The 19340-nt window shown below is 45.4% G+C and overlaps 1 protein-coding gene across 3 annotated transcripts in view; it reads right to left on the bottom strand.

Annotated features, from left to right (window-relative positions):
- Positions 1–4213: 4213 nt before the first annotated feature.
- ssh2a (slingshot protein phosphatase 2a) overlaps positions 4214–19340 on the bottom strand; it is a 28257-nt gene continuing 13130 nt past the window's right edge. For all 3 annotated transcript variants that reach the window (XM_008426045.3, XM_008426046.3, XM_008426044.2), the window contains 13 exons: positions 14390–14502; positions 13555–13619; positions 13079–13200; positions 12792–12857; positions 12573–12638; positions 12041–12235; positions 9539–9632; positions 9130–9258; positions 8823–8869; positions 8379–8525; positions 8108–8308; positions 6801–7659; positions 4214–6035 (listed from right to left, as the gene is read on the bottom strand). In XM_008426045.3, coding sequence (XP_008424267.2) covers positions 4623–6035; positions 6801–7659; positions 8108–8308; positions 8379–8525; positions 8823–8869; positions 9130–9258; positions 9539–9632; positions 12041–12235; positions 12573–12638; positions 12792–12857; positions 13079–13200; positions 13555–13619; positions 14390–14502 — 3517 coding nt within the window. In that variant the 3' untranslated portion in view covers positions 4214–4622. The remainder of the gene's footprint in view (positions 6036–6800; positions 7660–8107; positions 8309–8378; positions 8526–8822; positions 8870–9129; positions 9259–9538; positions 9633–12040; positions 12236–12572; positions 12639–12791; positions 12858–13078; positions 13201–13554; positions 13620–14389; positions 14503–19340) is intronic.

Raw genomic sequence — 19340 nt, 5'->3', positions numbered from 1 at the left:
CGCTCAGCTGTCGCCCTGTGTCCGATAGCAATGAGTGGATTTGCTTCCTCTGCCCGTGCTTCCTCTCCAAGCTAAAAAAGAAGCTAGAGGGAGCATCCATCTCTGTGATGTTTTGGATCCGGGACCTGACCAGTGCGCCCCGGACTTTGCTCTCCAGCAGGTTTGCTAAGGTTAGCTTTTTGGCTTTGAGAGCTTCAATATGCTCTCGATTTCCTGTGGATACACAAAGTTGTTCTAACTCCACTATGTTTATCTCCAGATCTCTGATAGATCCGGTAATGTCGCGTGTAACGTTGAGAGTATGCTGTTGGCTTAGTAGCTTGATCTGTACTTTCCCATGGTCCCACCACTGTTTAAGACTAGTAAAATCAGATTTCCTTTGTCTAAAACCGCACCAAAAAAACGCTAAAACCTCCTTAAAACTCCGGTCATGTGTCAATGCCGCGTTAAAGTGCCAGTAGGCGCTTCTGGGTACAATGTTTCGGATAAAAACACTACCCAAAAGCAAAGAGTGATCTGTAAAAGCTACTGGTAAAATCTGGCATGTTCTAAACACATTAAAATTGTGTTTAAAACAATAAAAACGGTCGAGCCGGGCTAAAGAGATTTTGCCTTCACTAAGGTGGGACCATGTGTACTGCCTGGCACCTGCGTGCATCCTTCTCCAGACGTCCACCAGGCCATTGGACGAGACCAGCCGCCCCAGCGCACGTTGGGCTGCTGGATGCGGCTCTGCGTGATTGCGGTCTAAAAATTCATTCTCAGTGCAATTAAAATCCCCACCTATAAAAACGTAATCTCCTGACCCACAATCACCCAGCCCTTCCCCAATTTTCTCATAAAAACGCTTCTTCTCTGCATTGGTGGTGGGAGCATAAATATTGATAAAAACTATACTAAAACCGTCAAAATGTGCCTTTACTAAAAGACACCTCCCTTGTACTATGTGCTGTATCTCAGTGGAGTTCGGGGTGAACGCTCTTGCAAAGAGGAAGCCCACCCCTGCACTCTGGGAGGTGCCGTGGCTTAAAACAACCTCCCTCTCCACTCTCTAACCCAGTCCGTTTCTGTTTGCTGATCACTATGTGTTTCCTGCAGATATATTACGTCGATCTTTTTCTGGTTGAGCGTTTGATAGATCAGTGCTCTCTTTTCAGCCTCCCTTGCCCCATTAAGATTTAAAGATGCTATTTTAAAGGAATCCATGTTGGGTAAAAAGAGGCTAAAAACAAGGTAGAAAAAGTAAAAAAGAACTGTACAAAATGATAAAATGGTGCTCTGCATCATTACATCAAATTTGTTTTCGAACTTTTGTCATGATTTTCTTTAGTCGGAATATATCTCTGTCAGAGAAACCGGATGTATCTTTATTGCGGATGTGACTTTTTGCGGAGAAGTAAAAGGTTTTAAGATCAGGGAAGTAGCTCTCTATCTTTATCCCTCTAAACCCTTTGGTGTCTCTTAAAAAGTTTCTGTATAACTCAACAGGATATTTTGGTGCTCTACTGTTTAACTGCGTGGTTGACATGTCGCTACTATCTGAGAAGTAATTCTCAGCGTCACTGCTGTCGGATGCCTCATTCTTTTCAACAGTTAATTTGTAGGCCTGTTTGCTGGCTTTTTCAGCCATTACCACATTTTTTCTTTTACTCCGTCTTTTTTGTGGGTCTGAAACTTCCACTTCCATAGTTTCTTCCGTTTCCCCTGTCATTTTTTCCATGTCGATTTCATAAGTTAAACCTTCGCTATTCTCGCCTTTACTCTTTCCTCCCACCTTCGCCTCACTTTTCTCTCCCTGGTTGTCTATCTCTGACTGCTCCTTGCTTTCCTTCACCTCCACCTGCTGCTCCCCTTGCACGCTCTCCCTTTCTCTCACTTCACTCTCTCCACCACCGTTCATCTCACCACCGTTACTGTTTCTCCCATCACCACACTCCACCGTGCTCTCATTCTCTCCCACTCTTTCATTCATTCCCACACTTCCACCTACCACCACCTCAGCCCTCTCTTCTGCTTTCCCTTCCGTGGTGGGTTCCTCCGCCGCCGCGCTGGGTTCCTCCGCCGCCACGGCGGGCTCTTCCGCGGCTGTAGCGGGTTCCTCCGCAGCCGCCGCGGATCTCTCCGCGGCCTCTGTGGATTTCCCCGCCGAGGCCGCCGCGGGTTCCTCCGCCGCGGCAGCAGGTTCTCCCGCGGTCGGAGCGGGCACCTCCTCTGCTTCGCCCTGTGGGTCTTCTACCCGCTCGGCAGCAGCAGGCTGCTGCTGGGCCGGACCCGGTGGCGCTTGCCCTGCTCTGTCGGGGCACATTTTGGCGATGTGCCCCTCTTTCCCGCAGCCGAAGCACTTCAAATTGGACGAAGTAGCAAATAAAATATAATCAAAATCGTCCACCCTTACCCGGAAACTTAAATTTAGCTCTTCGTCTTTTCTGTTTAAAATCATGAAGAGCTGTCTCCGGTGGGATACAACGTGCTTTAATAAGGGGGACTTGCAACCGGACGGCACTTTCTTTATCGGTGAGACCACCTTACCATGTCTCGATAGCTCTTTTACCAGGAACTCGTCACTGATAAACGGGGGACGTTGGACAGGGTTACCTTAACTGAAGGTAATGCTAGTGGTGATACCTGTAGGAAAAGGCCGTTAGCAGTCACCCCCACCTCCACTAACCGTTGGGCCTGCTCGACCTTTTCCACAAATATCACCACTGCTCCGTTCATCCTGGCTGCTGATTTAATTGCCCCGTGTCCTATCAACGTCCCCACCGCCAGACACACTTCCTCCACGCTGCACGGAACCCCGGCGCCCACCTTGACGCCGTTTTTCCGCGTCAGCGCGGAGAAACAACCACCACCTACCACCACCATGGCGTCAGACGCCGGCCAAGCCAGGCACGCCTGACGGCCACACCCAAACCCCGAAACACAAAACCCCCTGAACAAACTGTGATACAAGTTAACACAAAAACACAACTAAAATATAAACATAAACACCAAGTGAAACAAAGATACGAAAGAAAACGCAAAGATAGGAAAAGACCCACTCGCTCGCTCTTTCGCTCTCCTTCCGCTCTCCAAGCACCCTCCTCTCACACGAAGAAGAAGAAGAAGAAGAAGAAGAAGAAGAAGAAGAAGAAGAAGAAAAAAAAAAGGAGAGCTTAGAGACTGTAAAACCCTCCAAGAATCACCACTCAGTGCAGGAAAAAGGCAACATGGAGTGAATCAGCAGCCATTTCTCCCCTCGCCCCACTTTGTGGATAACCTCAGCGTCGTGCACACGCTGGGGTGTGAATTGAATTTGTAAAAAGCCTCCAGAATAAAACAAGATGCCTGCCTGTTAAGTAGAAAAGCAGAGAGCATCAGTACGCAGAGAAACGACGATAGTCTCATGCCCTGCCGCATCCAATGACCTCAAGCCTAAACGTTTTATTGACATTTTCCACATCCCTGAACGCTTTCAGTAATTTGTCATGTCAAGGAAGCCATGTTTCCCTGTGTGCTTGTAATGTTGGATGCAGATTCCAACGTCCAGAGAAAGCCAAAAGCTCACAGGTCCTTTGCTTATATTAGGTATTTAAAAAGTAGACAGCAGGACAATATCCTGGGAAACCCTCATCATGATTCATTTAATCCAACTTTTCCTGTTTTTTCACCCAGTACTTTCAACAATCAAACCTTTGTAGAAAATGTCAGATTCTTTGCCACAGTTATCTGATTTTAATGACTTTTTAAGTCTTTTAATGTGAGGTTCATTTTGCCAGAGCGTATCTCAGCAGTGCCCCCGGTGGCCTACTTCTGAGTGTTTAATTACCCACATGAAGCAGTGGGGGAAATGTCAGCCTGAAATAAGCTGTGCTCATCAATTCCCAGCGGAGACGCTGGTGGTGTGTTCAAAGACATAGTTATCTGTGGGTAAAAATAACAAGCAGAGAAAATCAGCTAGGATAAAAGGTTGAACCGCCCAAGTCTGTGTTAAATGTCAAGAATCTAACAACATTTTAACCTGTATTAATAGCAGTTTAATTTTTTTTCTAAAGCTGCATATTATCACCTTGACCAGCAGGGGGTGCTGATGCACTGCGTTCACCTAATTTTGTTAAGAAGTTATTGGAGATTCTTTATTTGGACAGGAGATGAATAATAAAATAAATATTTTTATTTTTTCTTTTTCTTTAAAAAAGGCACTGAATAAAAAACAAAAGAGAAAACAAACATGTCAGCTTTGTCCTGGTTTAATTAAAAATCTGAGTAAAGACAAGTCCAAAACCACAGAGACGAGTCTACTGAGAACAGTGCAAAACAAGCTTTCCCAGCGTAAGAAACGGACTTCAAATAAAAGACACAAAAATCACCAATGTGGTAAAGTGCATGTTGTGAAAAAAAGCCGCTCCGGTTGCAGTTTTACAAACTTTGACCCGGCGGCGAGGGTCTCACACTGAAAACAGACTCTCATTTAAAAAGAACAGACATAAACAAACATGACAGAGTGCAAAGTTTGCACTACTTCAGTTTTAGTTTGCACATTCATATAATATTACTGTGCTCCAGTTATCTCATCCAGTGGTTTACATGCATCATTTCTACCTCACACACACTCCTCATTCACACACACATGCTCCAGGAGGTCACATGGTGTTGTAGAGCAGAGCGACGGCTCGTCTCCGCTCAGCGGACGCTTTGCGGCGTCTCGACGAGTGTCCCCTCCCCTGCTGAGAGGACGGAGACGCGCTGCTGCCGAGTCCGTCCGTCTCCGCCCCCTCGCTGTCTCTGGAGGAGGACGAGTGGGACTGGGGCGAAGGCGAGTCAGCGGGGGACGGATTGAGAGCGAGAACTTTCTGCTTCTTCCAGGTGTCGTCTGGGTGGGACGAGTCCTGGCAGGTCGACGACGATGAGGAGGAGGGCGGTGTCAGGTCTAGGTCGCAGAGGTCGTTGGCGGACAGCTGCAGGCAGTCCAGCTTGGCCAGAGACGCCGATCTCTTCATGAGGGACGGCGGCGTGAGGCCCGCCTGCCGCATGCGGGCCTCCAGCTCCAGGGTCCTCTGCCAGCTGGGCGGCACGCCGAGACCCCTGCTCTCTGCTTTCTCTTTCCGCCGCTGTCTCGCTGCCTCAGAACCTTTGGGACGTCCCGATTTGGTGTCCAACGTGTCCGTTAGTCCATCCTGTCCCACTCCGTCCTGCAGGAACGCCTGCAGCTCTCGCAGTGTCCGCTGGATGCGCTCCAACTCCCGGCTGCTCCTGGTCAGCCTGCTCTGGGCGTCGCAGCCCGGTCCACACCGCCGTCCACAGCCGTCCTGAAGACAGCCGTCCTGAAGACAGCCATCCTGAAGACAGCCGTCCTGAGGACAGCCGTCCGTCTCAGTCTCCTCCGTCGTTACGCCGTCCAGGTTCAAAGCGGCTGGACACTGCATGCTTTGGCCGTGCAGCTGGCCCAGCCTGCTGGACCGGGCTGAGGTCTGTAGAGATGATTGTAACTCAGTGGTGGAGGTCAGTGACGATGTCAGCATGATGTCAGCAGGAACTCGGCTGATGTGCGTGTCAGGACAGCCGCTGGACTCCTCTGCTTCTTTGGCCATGCTCTCTTCCTGAGTGAGTGTCTGCTCCGCTAGGTCCCGGGGATCCAGCAGAGGAGGAAGCTCTGGGGTCAAGGAGCTCGGCACCGGCCGGAGTGAAGGCGACTCAGCGCCGGGCGAATGCAGCGGCGAGCGCTGGGCCACGGCCTGCTCCAGCTCCAGCCTCAGCTTCTGTTCCAGCTGCTTGGTGGCGCGGCGAACCAACCCCGCCTGCCGGTCGCCTGGCAACCAGGATGGAGGCGAGGAGCTCAGCGGGAGCAGTGGGGGTTCAGGTTCCACCTGGTGGTCCTGCTGGACGGGCTGGGAGCTGAGAGAGGACGAAGGGAGTGATGACGATGATGATGATGATGTTGAGGATGAAGGAGGAAAGGCTGAGTGTGATATGGCTTCAATCTCAATGACAATGTGGCGGACTGATATCCCGTTGTCATGGTGATAGAGACGGGTTTGGTCAGAGCCGTCCTCGGACTGCAGAGACAGAAAGAGAAGAAAACGCTTCAGTTCCACTGTAGGCAAAATGTCACACATTTCTCCCAATTAAATTTGTTTTCAGTTCCCCTTTTCTCTGATACTCCCAAATAAAATCCAGTGACAAAACTGAAGTCAGCTGCCATTTGGTTCGTCTAAAAACCTCGGTCTCGTTTTGGATGAAGTGAACTCTGGCGCGGTTCGAATACAAACGGACCGCAGGCCGCTCAGAAAGCAGGAAGTGAGCCAGTGGAATGGGTAACAAATAAAAAAAATGTCAATGTTTCATGACAAAATGTGATAAAGCTCAACTCTTATGAAAGATACAGTAATAAACACCTCTGATGTGATCCAGCTAAAAATAAAGGAGATTTACAACCAACAACACGATTATGACTGTAATCGTGTTGACAGGTTAGTTTGGACTGTTCCTCTGCTTTCCAGCAGATGTCGCTGTGCTAAGCGCTGCCTCTTGAGGCAATCCTGACTGCTTCAGGCAGTCAGGATTGCATTTACGAAAAACAGAGCAGTAAAAAGTCAACTGGAACAACCAGCTGAGCCGAGGCTGCAGGGAAGCAGAGGGAACAGCTGCTGAGTCATCATGAAATCTAAATGTAGAAATATTTGACACACACCAATGTATGATTTACATGGAATATTTACAGTCTCACACACGCACACACACCTCTTAATAAAATGGTTGATTCTCATGAACACAATTTGTATAAATAGGGACATTTTGTTTAGAGACAAAACGCTCCCCACCTGACTGCTCCCATCCTCCGGCTCCTCTTCACCTTTGACCTCTGCATCCCCCTCCTGCGCCGGGGCCAGCCTCTGCTGCGGCTGCTCCGGTTCCTGAGCCAAACCCACAAACTTCTCCCTGGCACTGAAGAAGTCGATGCTGTCAGAGCTGTGATTGGACAAGCTGTCAGAAGGGCTTTGATTGGGCGAACTGTCCGAGGTGCTTTCTGTTTGCGATTCACTGGGGTTGTTGTTGTCGTCGCTCAGAGCGAGTGGTAGAGGGTGGGCGGCGGCGCAGAGCGGGGTCTGTTCGCCGCTGGAGTCTGACGGAGATTCCTGGAGTGCGTCAGAGTCGTCGCCGGAACCTCGAATAAGATCAGAGATTTCCTCTGAGATGTGGGTCCCCGGAAAGCTGAGGGACGGCTCGACCGGTTTGCATTTTTCTGAATCAGACTGGAGGGTGGACGGAGCTCGGCGGTGGAGCTCAGGGGTCGGAGGCAAGATGTGGAGTGAAGGCGGAGGATGCGGCAGAGCCGCCGGCACGGTAACGGCAATGCTCGCCCAGCTGTCCAGCTTCTCCTCCGGAATGACCGTGGCTGCTCGGGGTCTGGGAAGAGGAAGCCGGGGTCCCTCCTGGAGCGGCGACTCCCCGACGCCGTTAGAGAGCGTGTGTAGATTGGAGCTGCGGGATTTGGCATTGGGTTCGGCGCCAAGGGCCTGCAGGACAGCCACGCCCAGGAAGTGATGCAAGGAGGTGGTGTTGTTGTTGTGAGAGTCGGCGCGGAGCAGCATGGGAGACGAAGGCTTGCACATGGAGTCGGGGCGATCTGATAGGTCGCTGTCAGAGTGGGAACGCCACAGCTTGTTGTGCCTCTGTTTGCTGTGGAGGAAAACACAAACAAGAGTTTATCAGTGTTTAGAGTAGAAATATAGAAGCAAGAGGATGAACGGATGCAAGAAAGAAAGATGAACATGATGACAGGGTTTCTGGAGGATTCACCAGCTCACATTTAACTTTTAAAAACTTTTATGAATGAAATTTAAGACACGTATCCCAACAGAAATAAAAAAAACACAAAACAAAAATAAAGACAATAAATTGCACTGCAAAACCCTAAAGTCCTATGAAGTATTTTTGGTCTGCTTCTAGTACACTTGAAATGATAAAGCTCACAAGTAACTTTTCAGCAAGATGTATGCACTGGTTTTGAGTCGATAATTCCATAATATTGACAAAAAAGTTCTTATTCTATTGGTGAATTATTTCACTTATGGGAAAAATGTCTCGATAAACGACAGAGCGAAGGTTTGGACGGTGTAATGGCTACCTGGCCAGCAGGATTCCCTGATACTCCTCCAGCTGCTTCATGAAGGACGGGTTGGGCTTGGTGACGGTGCGTCTCTCCTTCACGTAGTCGAAGGCCGTGTCCAGATCCCAGCCGTACTCCTTCATGGCGTAGGCGATGACTGTGGAGGCAGAGCGGCTCACGCCCATCTTACAGTGGACCAGACACTTGGCCCCAGCTTTCCTGTGGTCAGAAGCAGCTTTAGAGACCCACTCTACCGCACGCTTATGCGTCAACTTGTCCGGACCCCTACTTGGCTTTGGTGATGAACTTGTACGTGTCGTTCCAGTATTCCAGCAGGTTGGTGGCCTCTTCGTCATAAACTCTGATGTTGTGGTATTCAAACATACCCGGGAAAAAGTTGTCGATTTCCCTGGTCACGTTCAGGATGTAGCGCACGCTGCGTTAAAGAGAGATGGAGGGGGCGATCGATTTAGACCCAAAAAATAAAAACACCAAAAGTGCATAGAATGAACTGATCTGTTTGATACGGGAACAAAACATTTGAAGCTCTTCAAAGAGACGCACTTAAGAGTTTGATGCTCTCATAGATTTAATTACTGCTGTGGATTTGCTCATTTGCTCCAGAAAATTTTCTCTCTTCAGTTATCTAAATTGAGTGACAGTGTGTGTTTTTTCTCGACTAATTACAGTTGTAGGATGCCTTAATTAGGTTAGAAAGAGACCGGTCTCTTACCCGCTGTTCTGCAGCTCCTCCAGGTTGGAGGCATTCCACTCAGAGCCCTGCAGAAACATGGAATCGGATCTGTCAGTTCCCAGCAAGACTGTAAGGAATAATCAGGTTCCCACATGTTCCTCGGGTCAAGTTTCAGTAGCTAGTAGTTATTGTTTTACCTAATATCAGGGGATTCATATAAAACTTGATACACTATTTCAACATTTTTCAGTCAGAATGGACCTTGAATAACACATCCCAGTATAGAGTGTCAAGTCTTGTAACCTGGATTAAAGTCCAGTATTCATCAAGGCTTCTGAAATCTCACCAGGAAGACGTGATCAAAGATTTCCGTAGGACTGTCCATCTGTCCCAGGATGACAATCATCTCGTTGTCTATGAACTCCTTAAACTCCCTCAGGTTGCACGCCATCTGCATCTCCAGCTCTGTTCGGATCTGGGAAAAATACAAATAAAAACAATAAAGCTACTGTTAGGAAATGATATTTAAGCTAAACTTGGTCTTTAATGCATGTCATTTTTATTTAAAGACAAAGTAATGCATAAAGGAGGTGTGGAGGAAAAATTATCCATAGTTTTTCTTTTTTCTTAGCCCCAAATTCTTTGATTCCTACAAATAAAATCGAGTGCAAACATCAGATGAGATTATTATCAAAAGGTGACATTACTGTAGTCAGGTAAATAAATTCTGCAGCTAAAACCTAAAGCGTTGCTACCTCCTTGCTGGTGACGTTCTCCAGGTCTTTCTGCATCATGATTTCTCTCAGGCGCATCTTGATCAGCCTCTCTGTGCGTTCCCTCTCTGTAGGCCTGCAAACATCATGCAAATCCTTATGTTAAACCACCAAAAAAAAAAAAAAGAAAAGAAAAAAGCACACAGAAAGAGATCCCCCTTCTGGGTCACAACAGTGACCCATTGCCTTCTGCTTGTTCATTCATTTATTTTCACGGACATAATGAGGCCGTTGTCCCGAAAGAGAATCGCCACTTTGTCCTATTCTCAGAAACTGCAGAAGGAACAGACAATCAGGGGAGCGCGACCCGCTGGCAAATCCAAAACAAAGTCGTCTTGTTGAGAACGTATGCTTCTGTTTCTGTAAGCTCTGCCAAGAGACGCGTTTAGCCTCTGGACGCCGCGCTGATGATACCAACAAGTGGTCTAATTACGTCTCTGGAGAGAGAAACTTCTCAGCTCATATATGTGCGCTTCCTCTTATGTTTTCCTTTTTTCTTTGTTTTAACTTCTTAAGTATGAATTCCTCATTTAACATCCCATAGAACAGTGTATGTGAGTGTACAAGAATCACAAATATACAAGTAAGCTTATCAAGAAATAAAGCTAAAGCGACAAACATCCAGTGAAACTTTAACCTCTGAACAAGCCCTGACATGCCTGCAGAGGTTCCAACAGTGTCTGGCTATTAGCTGAGCATGGAAACAGTGTGAGGAACAAAAACAAACCCAGTCAGAGTGTGTGTCCAGTAAGTGACGATACAAGGAGTGGTTCTATTGAAGTGTGGAAATTTTATACTGCTTCCTTGAACTGAAGCTAGATAAGAGGCCTCCAGGTAATAACAGTAAAACCTGCGTGTCGAAGACAAAAACAAACCTCCCCGGATTTTACCGGGAAACCAGCTGATGTGTCAACAAACACTGGCAGCCCGTGGAGCATTGGCAGCCGTCTCCGTATGGGAAAAAAATAATAAATTACCTGACGGAGACTCATAAACTGCACATGTGACATGAACAATAAGATCATTCAAGGGCAAGCACGCCTTTGCCAAGGGCAAAGGGTGTCGAGTGTTTCTGGTAAGGCAGGTGGTAAACACACACTTTTTTTATTGTCAGGTTTGAAAGTAACCAGCCAAACTAATTAAGCTCTGCCTGCCACCTGCCTCTGTCCGTTCCCCGTCTACCTTCCAAAGGCTCCGTCTGGATTTCATTTTTTCCAAAAGTAAATCGAGCCAGCGAATGGCTCAGCTATTTTCAACACTTGAGGGTCTGTGAGAAACGCTGCGACTCGGTGGCCGGGCGTGTGACTCCAGCAGCTCGGACGGGAAATTCCCTGCTGTTAGCAAAGACATGGGGCATCATTCCTTTACTTCCTAAGGTTTCTTTCTTTAGGAAACAGTTTTATGGCCATTATCAGGCATAATGAAGATCAGAACTTTCCACCCGTCAGAAAAGCATAATCTACTGGCCAGCTACAGAGAAACTCCCCCGTCTTTCCTTGAAGCCTAATCATGTTCTCCTAAAAAGTGCCTCTGAAATGCATTTACACGTGTCGGGGTCAGAGTTCACACCGCCGCTCTAACGATAGCTCGCACACTCTCTGCTATAAAAGCTGCGTATTTCATAAGTTCACAGAAGAAACTCCTACATTACAGAATGTCCATGAATCTTTCTACGTTTTATTATATTATAACCAGAACTTAGTTTAATAGAATTTTATGTGCTAAACCAACAGAAATCCTTTTTTTTCTGAAAAGTGTGGTGTGCATTTAAAATTAAAAGCTCACTCAATTAGTGCTGAAATGATTAATTGTGATGAAAGGATTGTTGAAATAATGGTCAACTAATTAAATTGATTACTCATTAACCGGAGCTTACAAACTCAAAAAAAGGCCAATTGCTGAAAGAACAAAAAAATAGTACAAACAATATTTACATTTTGCATTCAATATGTAAATATGTTAAACACAGAACTCATTGACAGTTTTAGCATCACCTGGTTCAGACAAAATCTTAATACCTTTTGCTATCCAATTATTAATCACTTAATCCAAAAGATAATCAGAAGATCACTCCTACACAGTATTGATTTCAAGTCAAACGGAAGGAAATGAGTTTTTCACATGTTAATGTTAAAAATAATGGCTAATAAAGTAAGTGAATTTTGTTGTGCTTCGGTACATTAACAATAAGGCATTCTGATTCCTATGTGGTTAAATGGAAAATCTGCATTTTTTTATGCAATTAATCAATGAACTGTCATCAGATTTTCACACCTGAGCTGTGGAATCTCTGCAGCTCCTCCAGAGCTACCATGGACCACTTAACTGTTTTTCTGTTGGTTGTAATGTGACAAATTCATAAAACATTCAAGCAATATAAACGCTTCTGCAAAACTCTACGTATAATATAGTTCATTAGGAGAAAAAAAAACCTTTTTGTTTCTGTGAATCAGATTTCAGAGTTTATGCTTCTGTTCCACTCACAGGTCTGTGAAGAGGATGGGGGAGTTGGCACGGTGCGACTCGACATCCTGCATGGCGTTCCATTCGTTGACACAAAACTGGCTGGAAGAGACTCTGCTCTGGTAGTAGCTGACCCAGGTCAGGAAAAGGCTCCCTGGGTAATAGTTGTGGCAGCGAGCCACCTCGCAGGCTTTGTGCAGCGACTGCAGGGCGGACCTGGCGGCAACAAAAAGAGGAAGATTTCCCCATGAGCCTGAAGACGGAGTACAAATGTTTAATGTTCCGACACCAGAAGAATGATCAAAGCTTTGTCCGGAGACATGGCTGTACTGTGCTGAGCTGGGGTTCAATGAGAGGATGTTGAAGTAAGAAGGAAGAGCAGAGGGATAACAACATGAGGAAATGAGGAGTCTGCACTGGCATGTGTACGAGAGAAGAGCGGAAAACTGAGAAACAGCAAGACCAAAAAGAAGAAGGAAGATGAGAAAAAAACTGACGGAGGTCAAAGTCAAAAAGGACAGCACAGTGTGTTCTAAAGACAGAAGTTACTCACCACATGGCTTGGACAGACACCGGCTTGAAGACATGAACCCTGTTCACCGTTGACACACTAAAGCCTCTGCAGAGACACAGAATTAGCAGATTATAAGACAAGACGCCATGTAAGCAGAAGAGCTTCAAGTAAGACCTGCAAGTTAAAACACAGTCTTTAGCAGTCAGTGGGGAAGGGGGTGGCAGCGGCAGGAAGCATGGCGTAGGTGTGGCGACTTACCCGTCTCCGTCCAAGTGAATCAGAGTGTCGCTCCACAGAGGTAAAACCAGCCCCACCGTGCAGCAGCTGCAGGGAGACATCAATAAACACATCACTGGTTAGTATGATGGGCAGCAGCACAATTATGACTGAAAAGTGGTGCTTTATGGGTACAGGAGGAAAGTCCAATGTTAAGAAGCACAGAGAGATGGAAAACAGAGCTGAACCCTCGAAACGAGCTGAAGTCTCTGCTGAGCTGTTATCCTAACATTCAAACCATAGTGGTATACTGTTGCAAGGGTGCTGACCTATCCGAGGAGACGAAGTCTATGCCGAGCACGATGCTCTCCTCTGTATCCTGCCTGCCGTTGGTGGAGACCACCACCATGTAGCGGGTCACCTGAGGGTAGGCGCTCTCCAGACACACTGCCTGTGAGGACAGATGAAAAACAGTAACCAAGACGTGAGAAACAACTTGGTTTTGTTTTGATTTCATACACAACACTGGCTTAGAGGCACATTGTAAACTTCACTATAAGGTTTGTGCCATCTTTTAATCCCCCGCTACAGCGTGAAGGACGAGTAGATGTACTACCCCTCTTTTCTCCAAGCATCGTCTTTTCTTATGTTTGGTTTACACCCAAAGCCAAGTTTCAGTTCTTTATGGCAGCCAACAAAGAAGTGAAACCCGGCACTGACGTACGCTGTGACTGATCGTACCGTCAGCATGCCACAGTGCCGGGATGTTTGGTTTTGAGGTGATTTGAGGTGGCGTGTTACTAACCAGTCGGATGGTGTCCTCAGGCCGCAGCACAGTGAACATGGTCTGAAGATGTTTCTGGAGGTCGCCTGCAGGATGAAAAAAAAGAAAGTTTTAGATAATTAGCTTTGGTTTCAGTTTATTTTGGATGCTAATCCAAGGATTAGAAAACAAAGAAACATAAAACCCATGACAATGTGTCAATTCCTCTGAGGAAGGAATTCATAAGAGAGTCTCCTACATATTAGTCTATTTGTAGGCAGAAACAAATTAAATGCTTAAACACAATATACAAATAAAGTTACAAAAGAGCTCTTAAAAAGTACTTTGTTTTCTAACTTTTAGCAAATATAAACATTTTTGGAAATTATTAAAATTAAATTTATTTAAAAAAAATAATTTAATTTTATAAAAATTTAAATTTGAAAAAATAAAGCAAGAAAAATTTAGTCTGACAACTTTAGACAGTGAGGAAAAATATGTATTTTTATTAGGGGTACAAAAATATCAGATTAAAAAGATCAAGTTTGTAAAACGCTGTTTAAAGTTAAAATCAAACATTAGACTGCACTTTATTACAAGACTGTGCAGCTTGAATATCAGGCACTTACAAGGACTTTATACAGAAATCAAGAACTTTCCAAACCTTGAAAACATCTCATTGAAATTCAAGTATTATCAAGGATTTCTAGCACACTTATGAACCCTGCCACATACAACTAGCAGAAAATATTTGGCTGTAAACTCTTTCAAATGAGTTCAGTTATCTGAAGAAACTGCAGCTGTGTTTCATGTGTGTGTGCGAGTGTGTGTGTGTGTGTGTGTGTGGGTGCGTGCATGCGTGCGCACAAGTCTGTACCCGTATGCTTGTTCCTGCGCTGGCTGATGCGAGGTGCAGAGTTGGACGTGGGGCTTTTGCCCCTGGGGAGGAAGAGGGCTGCACCTTTCACTGTGAGGAAACTCTCACTGATGCTGGAACAGAACAGAACGAAGAAAAATGAGACGCGGACAGGAAGCTGAAACGCCACTCCATCTAATCACATTACAAATCTGAGGTGAAACTTAAGTAACCATTAAAGATCACCGCGTTTGTAATCCTCCGCACATGTTGACCCTCGCTTCACAAAAAACACAAGCGTGAGCTTTGGACCGGTAATAGGGCTGGTTGTGTCACGGGTCACAATGCGCCATACAGCCCTGTGGGCCGTGCCTCCCAAAACCCCAGCATCGTCACGCCGATGCTGGCAAAACAAGACCCGAGCCCCAACGTGAACTCAGAACACAATGTTCCCTGCTCCTCCGCACAGCTGGATTACACTGACAGAGTCTAACGGCGCTAACAGCTGCCAGTAGGGAGGGACGGGGAGGAAGACTGGGAGGAGAGCAGGGGGCCATGAGGGAAGACGGTGCGCGCGAGAGAGAGCCCTCCTCCACAAGATAAGAGCTGGCCTGAATGAAACTGGGTTTGGTTCTTCTCTAATCTTATTAAGTGTGACTGAGGTCACTTCGCTGAGAAGGACACATCATGAAGTGAGGTCAGGGTTTTACACTAAACTTAAAACAGCATGTTGGGAATGCATGAGTCACCCCATAACACCTATAAAATAGGCCTTTTCGTGCTTATGGTATATACGGGACCAACAATCCTGCATTAGAGAAGTGGAGTAAGGCGTTACAATCTGGCCGGCAGACGCAGCATTCCTGGCATTCTAGCTTTACCTCAGAGAAAGTGATGGATGGAACAGTCTTTACAATATAGACTTTTTGGGAGTTTCAAACAGATTCCATAACAAGCTGCCGTCCTGATTCTACGCACAGATACTCGAGCAGCCTCATCCATGCTAACCAGCTAAACTGTCAATGTTTCTACAGAAACCTGATGATTTTGGACAAAATGTAACATCGATTTCTTGTTTCATAATTGTAACTGTATTATGTTTTTATGATGTAAAGCACTTGGAACGGTCTTGTTGCTGAAATGTGCAACACAAATAAACTTGACTTGCCTAGAAACGGACTTCCTTTCCAGTTATTTGTTGAATATTCGACTCGACCAGCGGTGACGACATTTTCAACAAGTCAAATGCAATTAGAGTTTACCCTGCAGCTCTCTCTCCATACTACTTGCTACTGTAGCAAGAGCACAAACTGATTCATGGAGCAGACAGACCGGTTCCACGTGGAATAAAAAAAACAAACATTGGTTTCGTAGCCTCCGGGTGTAGGAACTAATGAGACCACACATGCGTAAAGTGCAGTTCAGCAGGTGTCATCGACTGTAGGTGACGACATCAAGTAAAGATATTTGGCGTGCTTCTTGTGACGTGCTTAGGAGGATTTATGCGATAGTAAACCACAGTGATGAATAAAGCATTTAGCCTTTGGCTGCGATGATGCACTCAGTGAACCACATTCAAGCCTTCAGGTTTATGTCATAAACCTTCAGGTTCATGTCACTTTAAAAAAATTTAAAAAATAAGAATGGTGATGTAGTCAATTCAACTTCCTGCCATCCACTTCATTTCTCTTCCATCCAGTAAACCTTCCTGAGTTTGGTGATAATCTGGAGACAACAGACACATGGGAGCGAAAACAAAACCACAGCTTTGTGCTGAGCTCATTTCCCATAACCCACCCACCCTTGACCCAGCTGTTTCCTCTCTCTCTTCTCTCTCACATATTTTCCTTTACTTCCTGCAAGCGTGTCCCACTTTTTATCTTCCTTCCTTTTCCTGCCCTTACTGTATCCTCTCCCGCTGTGGTCCCGCTCCTGACTAATGTACTGTACTTGGCGTCGGCCACGCATAAACTGGGCTACGGAGCAATGTCATTTGTAATGCAACACTCATGCTCTCCCTGAAAATCGTCCATGGAGGTGCATACATACGCTTTTACACCTGCAGAAAGAAACAGAGAAAGCGAAACGTAAGCTGGATGCTCGGAGAAGTGACGGCTCTGACAGACTCTCGAATGCAGGGGTAAAAATAGAGCAGTCCTTTAAAAGTCCCAGCTATTGATAGACTGTATTCATCAGAGCAGTCGCCTTACTGTACAGAGAGGCCTCTCTGTGACACAGCAGTGGAGGCGCACTGATGCACTTCAGCACTGAGATTGTTTTCATGCTGCAGACTGAGAGGAACATGAATTTGACTGTGTGGACACATGGAGATGGCACAAAGATAAAGAACAATAACCTGTTTGATAAATGCGGATTACTAACATAACTACTGTAAACAGTGTCCAACTCCATTTTCATACAAGTGGGACTGAATTATGTTTGATAGTTATTTAAAACTTGCAGTTTCAAGGCTCAAAAAAAAAAAAAAAAAGTTAAAGCTAAAAAGTCCCCCTCTTTATGTTGTTGCTCACTGTTGGCCAGCTGGCTGAAAGAAATGCAATAAATATTTATTAGAATATGTATAAATATCAATTGGTCTGTTTGGAAAAATATCATGATTAGCCGTCATGAATTGTTTGTTGAAATAATCAGTAACTAATTTAGTAATCGATTCATCATTAACTTAAGCATACAGCCTCAAAAAAGGACATAAGAAAAAAAAAAACATACTCAGCAGAAATAAACTGTACAGCAAATCTAAATGTTGGAGTCTTTGAAGGATTAGATTAATTATGCATTTAAGAAAAAAAAGACTGTCTGCAAACATTCTACACAAAACTCCTCAAGTTGCATAAGTTTAGCGTCACCTGTTTATTTAAAAAAGGAATTGAAATATTTATTTGCCTCTTTCTATGTGTTTCAACACTGTAAAAATGGCTTAAGTGGTAAATCTGCAGAATGTGCTCTCTTCTCCATCTGATCAATTACTAGAATAATCATTTACTAAAATAATTTTTAGTTTTAGCCATAAAGTATTTTTTGCCCCAATGTGAGAATATCCCATGGTCTCCTGCTCAGTCAAAAGCCAGCCGTCCAGGGGATGGCAAGAGGGCACCAAGTTCATTGAAAATGCTCTCCACATGTGCAGTGTGTAAAGCAGCAGCGGGCTTTGCAGGGTGAAGGATAAAGAAAGAAAACCCAGTCAGTCCAGAATGGGCGGGTCATGCATTTGGCTTTTAACCAACCCCGGCTCTGGACCGAAGTGAGGCGGCAGGCTTGTGAGGGCAACGGCCAGACACAATCCTCACTATGTAAGGACCACACCGCATAGTGGGCAGATAACTGGGTGACCCCCTCCTCCTGCTCCTGCCCATATTAGTCACTGTGGAGAGGAGAGAGCGGGATATATATAGGGCCTGGCTCTATACGGCGGCAGGCCCTGCTATGGCCTTATGAGTTTGAACCCGAGGCAAATACAACCCATAGCGAAGACAAGAGGTGCCTGCCTAATGGAGAATATGTAACAACCACTATGACTGGAAGACAAATAAATAAAACTGTATATATTGTCCACGTAACTAAAAAAGGAGGACTGAAAACAAACAAAAACAAACTAGTTAAACATCAACAGGACATAGAGAGAAGTGGGTACAGGAGGGTGATAAAGGGAAAGTTGTTAAACCAGGTTAAACTAAAAATAGCTTCTATTAACTGTTGACTTGCAACACAAACACTGATTTTTGCTCGACACGGTGAAGAAAATCAGAAAATCTAAAAGGTCCGCAGACCCTACAGCCTGTGATGCGTCACACGCGCTGCAGGAACTGACAAAGAGGAGCAAGCAGTGGTACCTTTTAACCAGTGGCTGAAATTCTTCTGAATATTTTCTGAACTTCCTCATTGGGGCTTTTCTGTTTACCTTGGAAGCTGCGCACAATAACACTACCCCACAGGTGAAGCGGAAGAAAGGTTTCATGGGCATTTCTAAAATTGGCAGGATAATACTGACACTCCGGATGCAAAGGAATCACAGGTAACACTTAGCGCCAGGGGCAAGACCCTGGGATTGTAATTACCAATAAAGGTGCTGCTTGAACATTATTCCGCCTAATAACTCAGGTTTTGAGTACATCATCAACTTCAGCAGTTTCCTAAGCTGAGCATGCAACTTTAGTGCTTTTATTCCTGTAGGTTAAACAAGGAATATAGAACAGGTGAGAACTGCAGCAGGTGGACAGAGTGTAGACTCCACTAGAAATATCCAACATCACAAAACCGTCACCAACTTCTAAACAAAGACATATTAAAGTGCAACGTAAAGTATTTCTGATGTATAAACATTTGGAACAAGCGCAATTTAAATTCTCACATCTGCGGCTGCTTTGCAAACATGTGACTGCCAGTACATGGTGTGTCTTGCACCAGCGTCTTCCCATAAACCGGCCGTAATCAAACTCGCATTCAGAGAAAAAGAAGTTTCCCTAAAAGCCGGTTGCAGCCCTATAAACGCTAAATGTCCAATTTTCTCAACCACCACACCACAACGTCATGAGTTAAACAGCTGAAAAACAATGCCACTGTCACACACGATTGCATCGCATCGATTCCATGAAAGTAACAGCAAAAGGCTACTGAAAGCCCCACAGCATACACCTGAAACGAGTTTGTGCTGATACAAAAAACTGCCACACTAATATTTTTTTTTTATTGATTTCTTCATTTGTGGTTCTCCAAGTTTGTGAGGCTTATCAGAGCCAGCACTGCAGGAGTGTTTAGAAATGTTGGAACATGCTAGCCTTTGATCTGTTCTGAAGGGCAGACCACATGTACAAATCAACTAAATCATTTCGTACATATCTCCAACAAAAACAAACACCGACCTCTGCAGACACAGCAGGATTGGAGATAAGCCTACAGCTGCTCTATACAGAGCCAAAGTAGTTTCAAATGTTCAAGTCTGTGACTTTATTCT

The sequence above is a fragment of the Poecilia reticulata genome, chromosome 13, assembly GCF_904066995.2.
Source record: "Poecilia reticulata chromosome 13, P_reticulata-male-v2, whole genome shotgun sequence".
Classification (NCBI taxonomy): Eukaryota; Metazoa; Chordata; class Actinopteri; order Cyprinodontiformes; family Poeciliidae; genus Poecilia; species Poecilia reticulata.
This window is presented reverse-complemented; position numbering and strand designations above follow the sequence as displayed.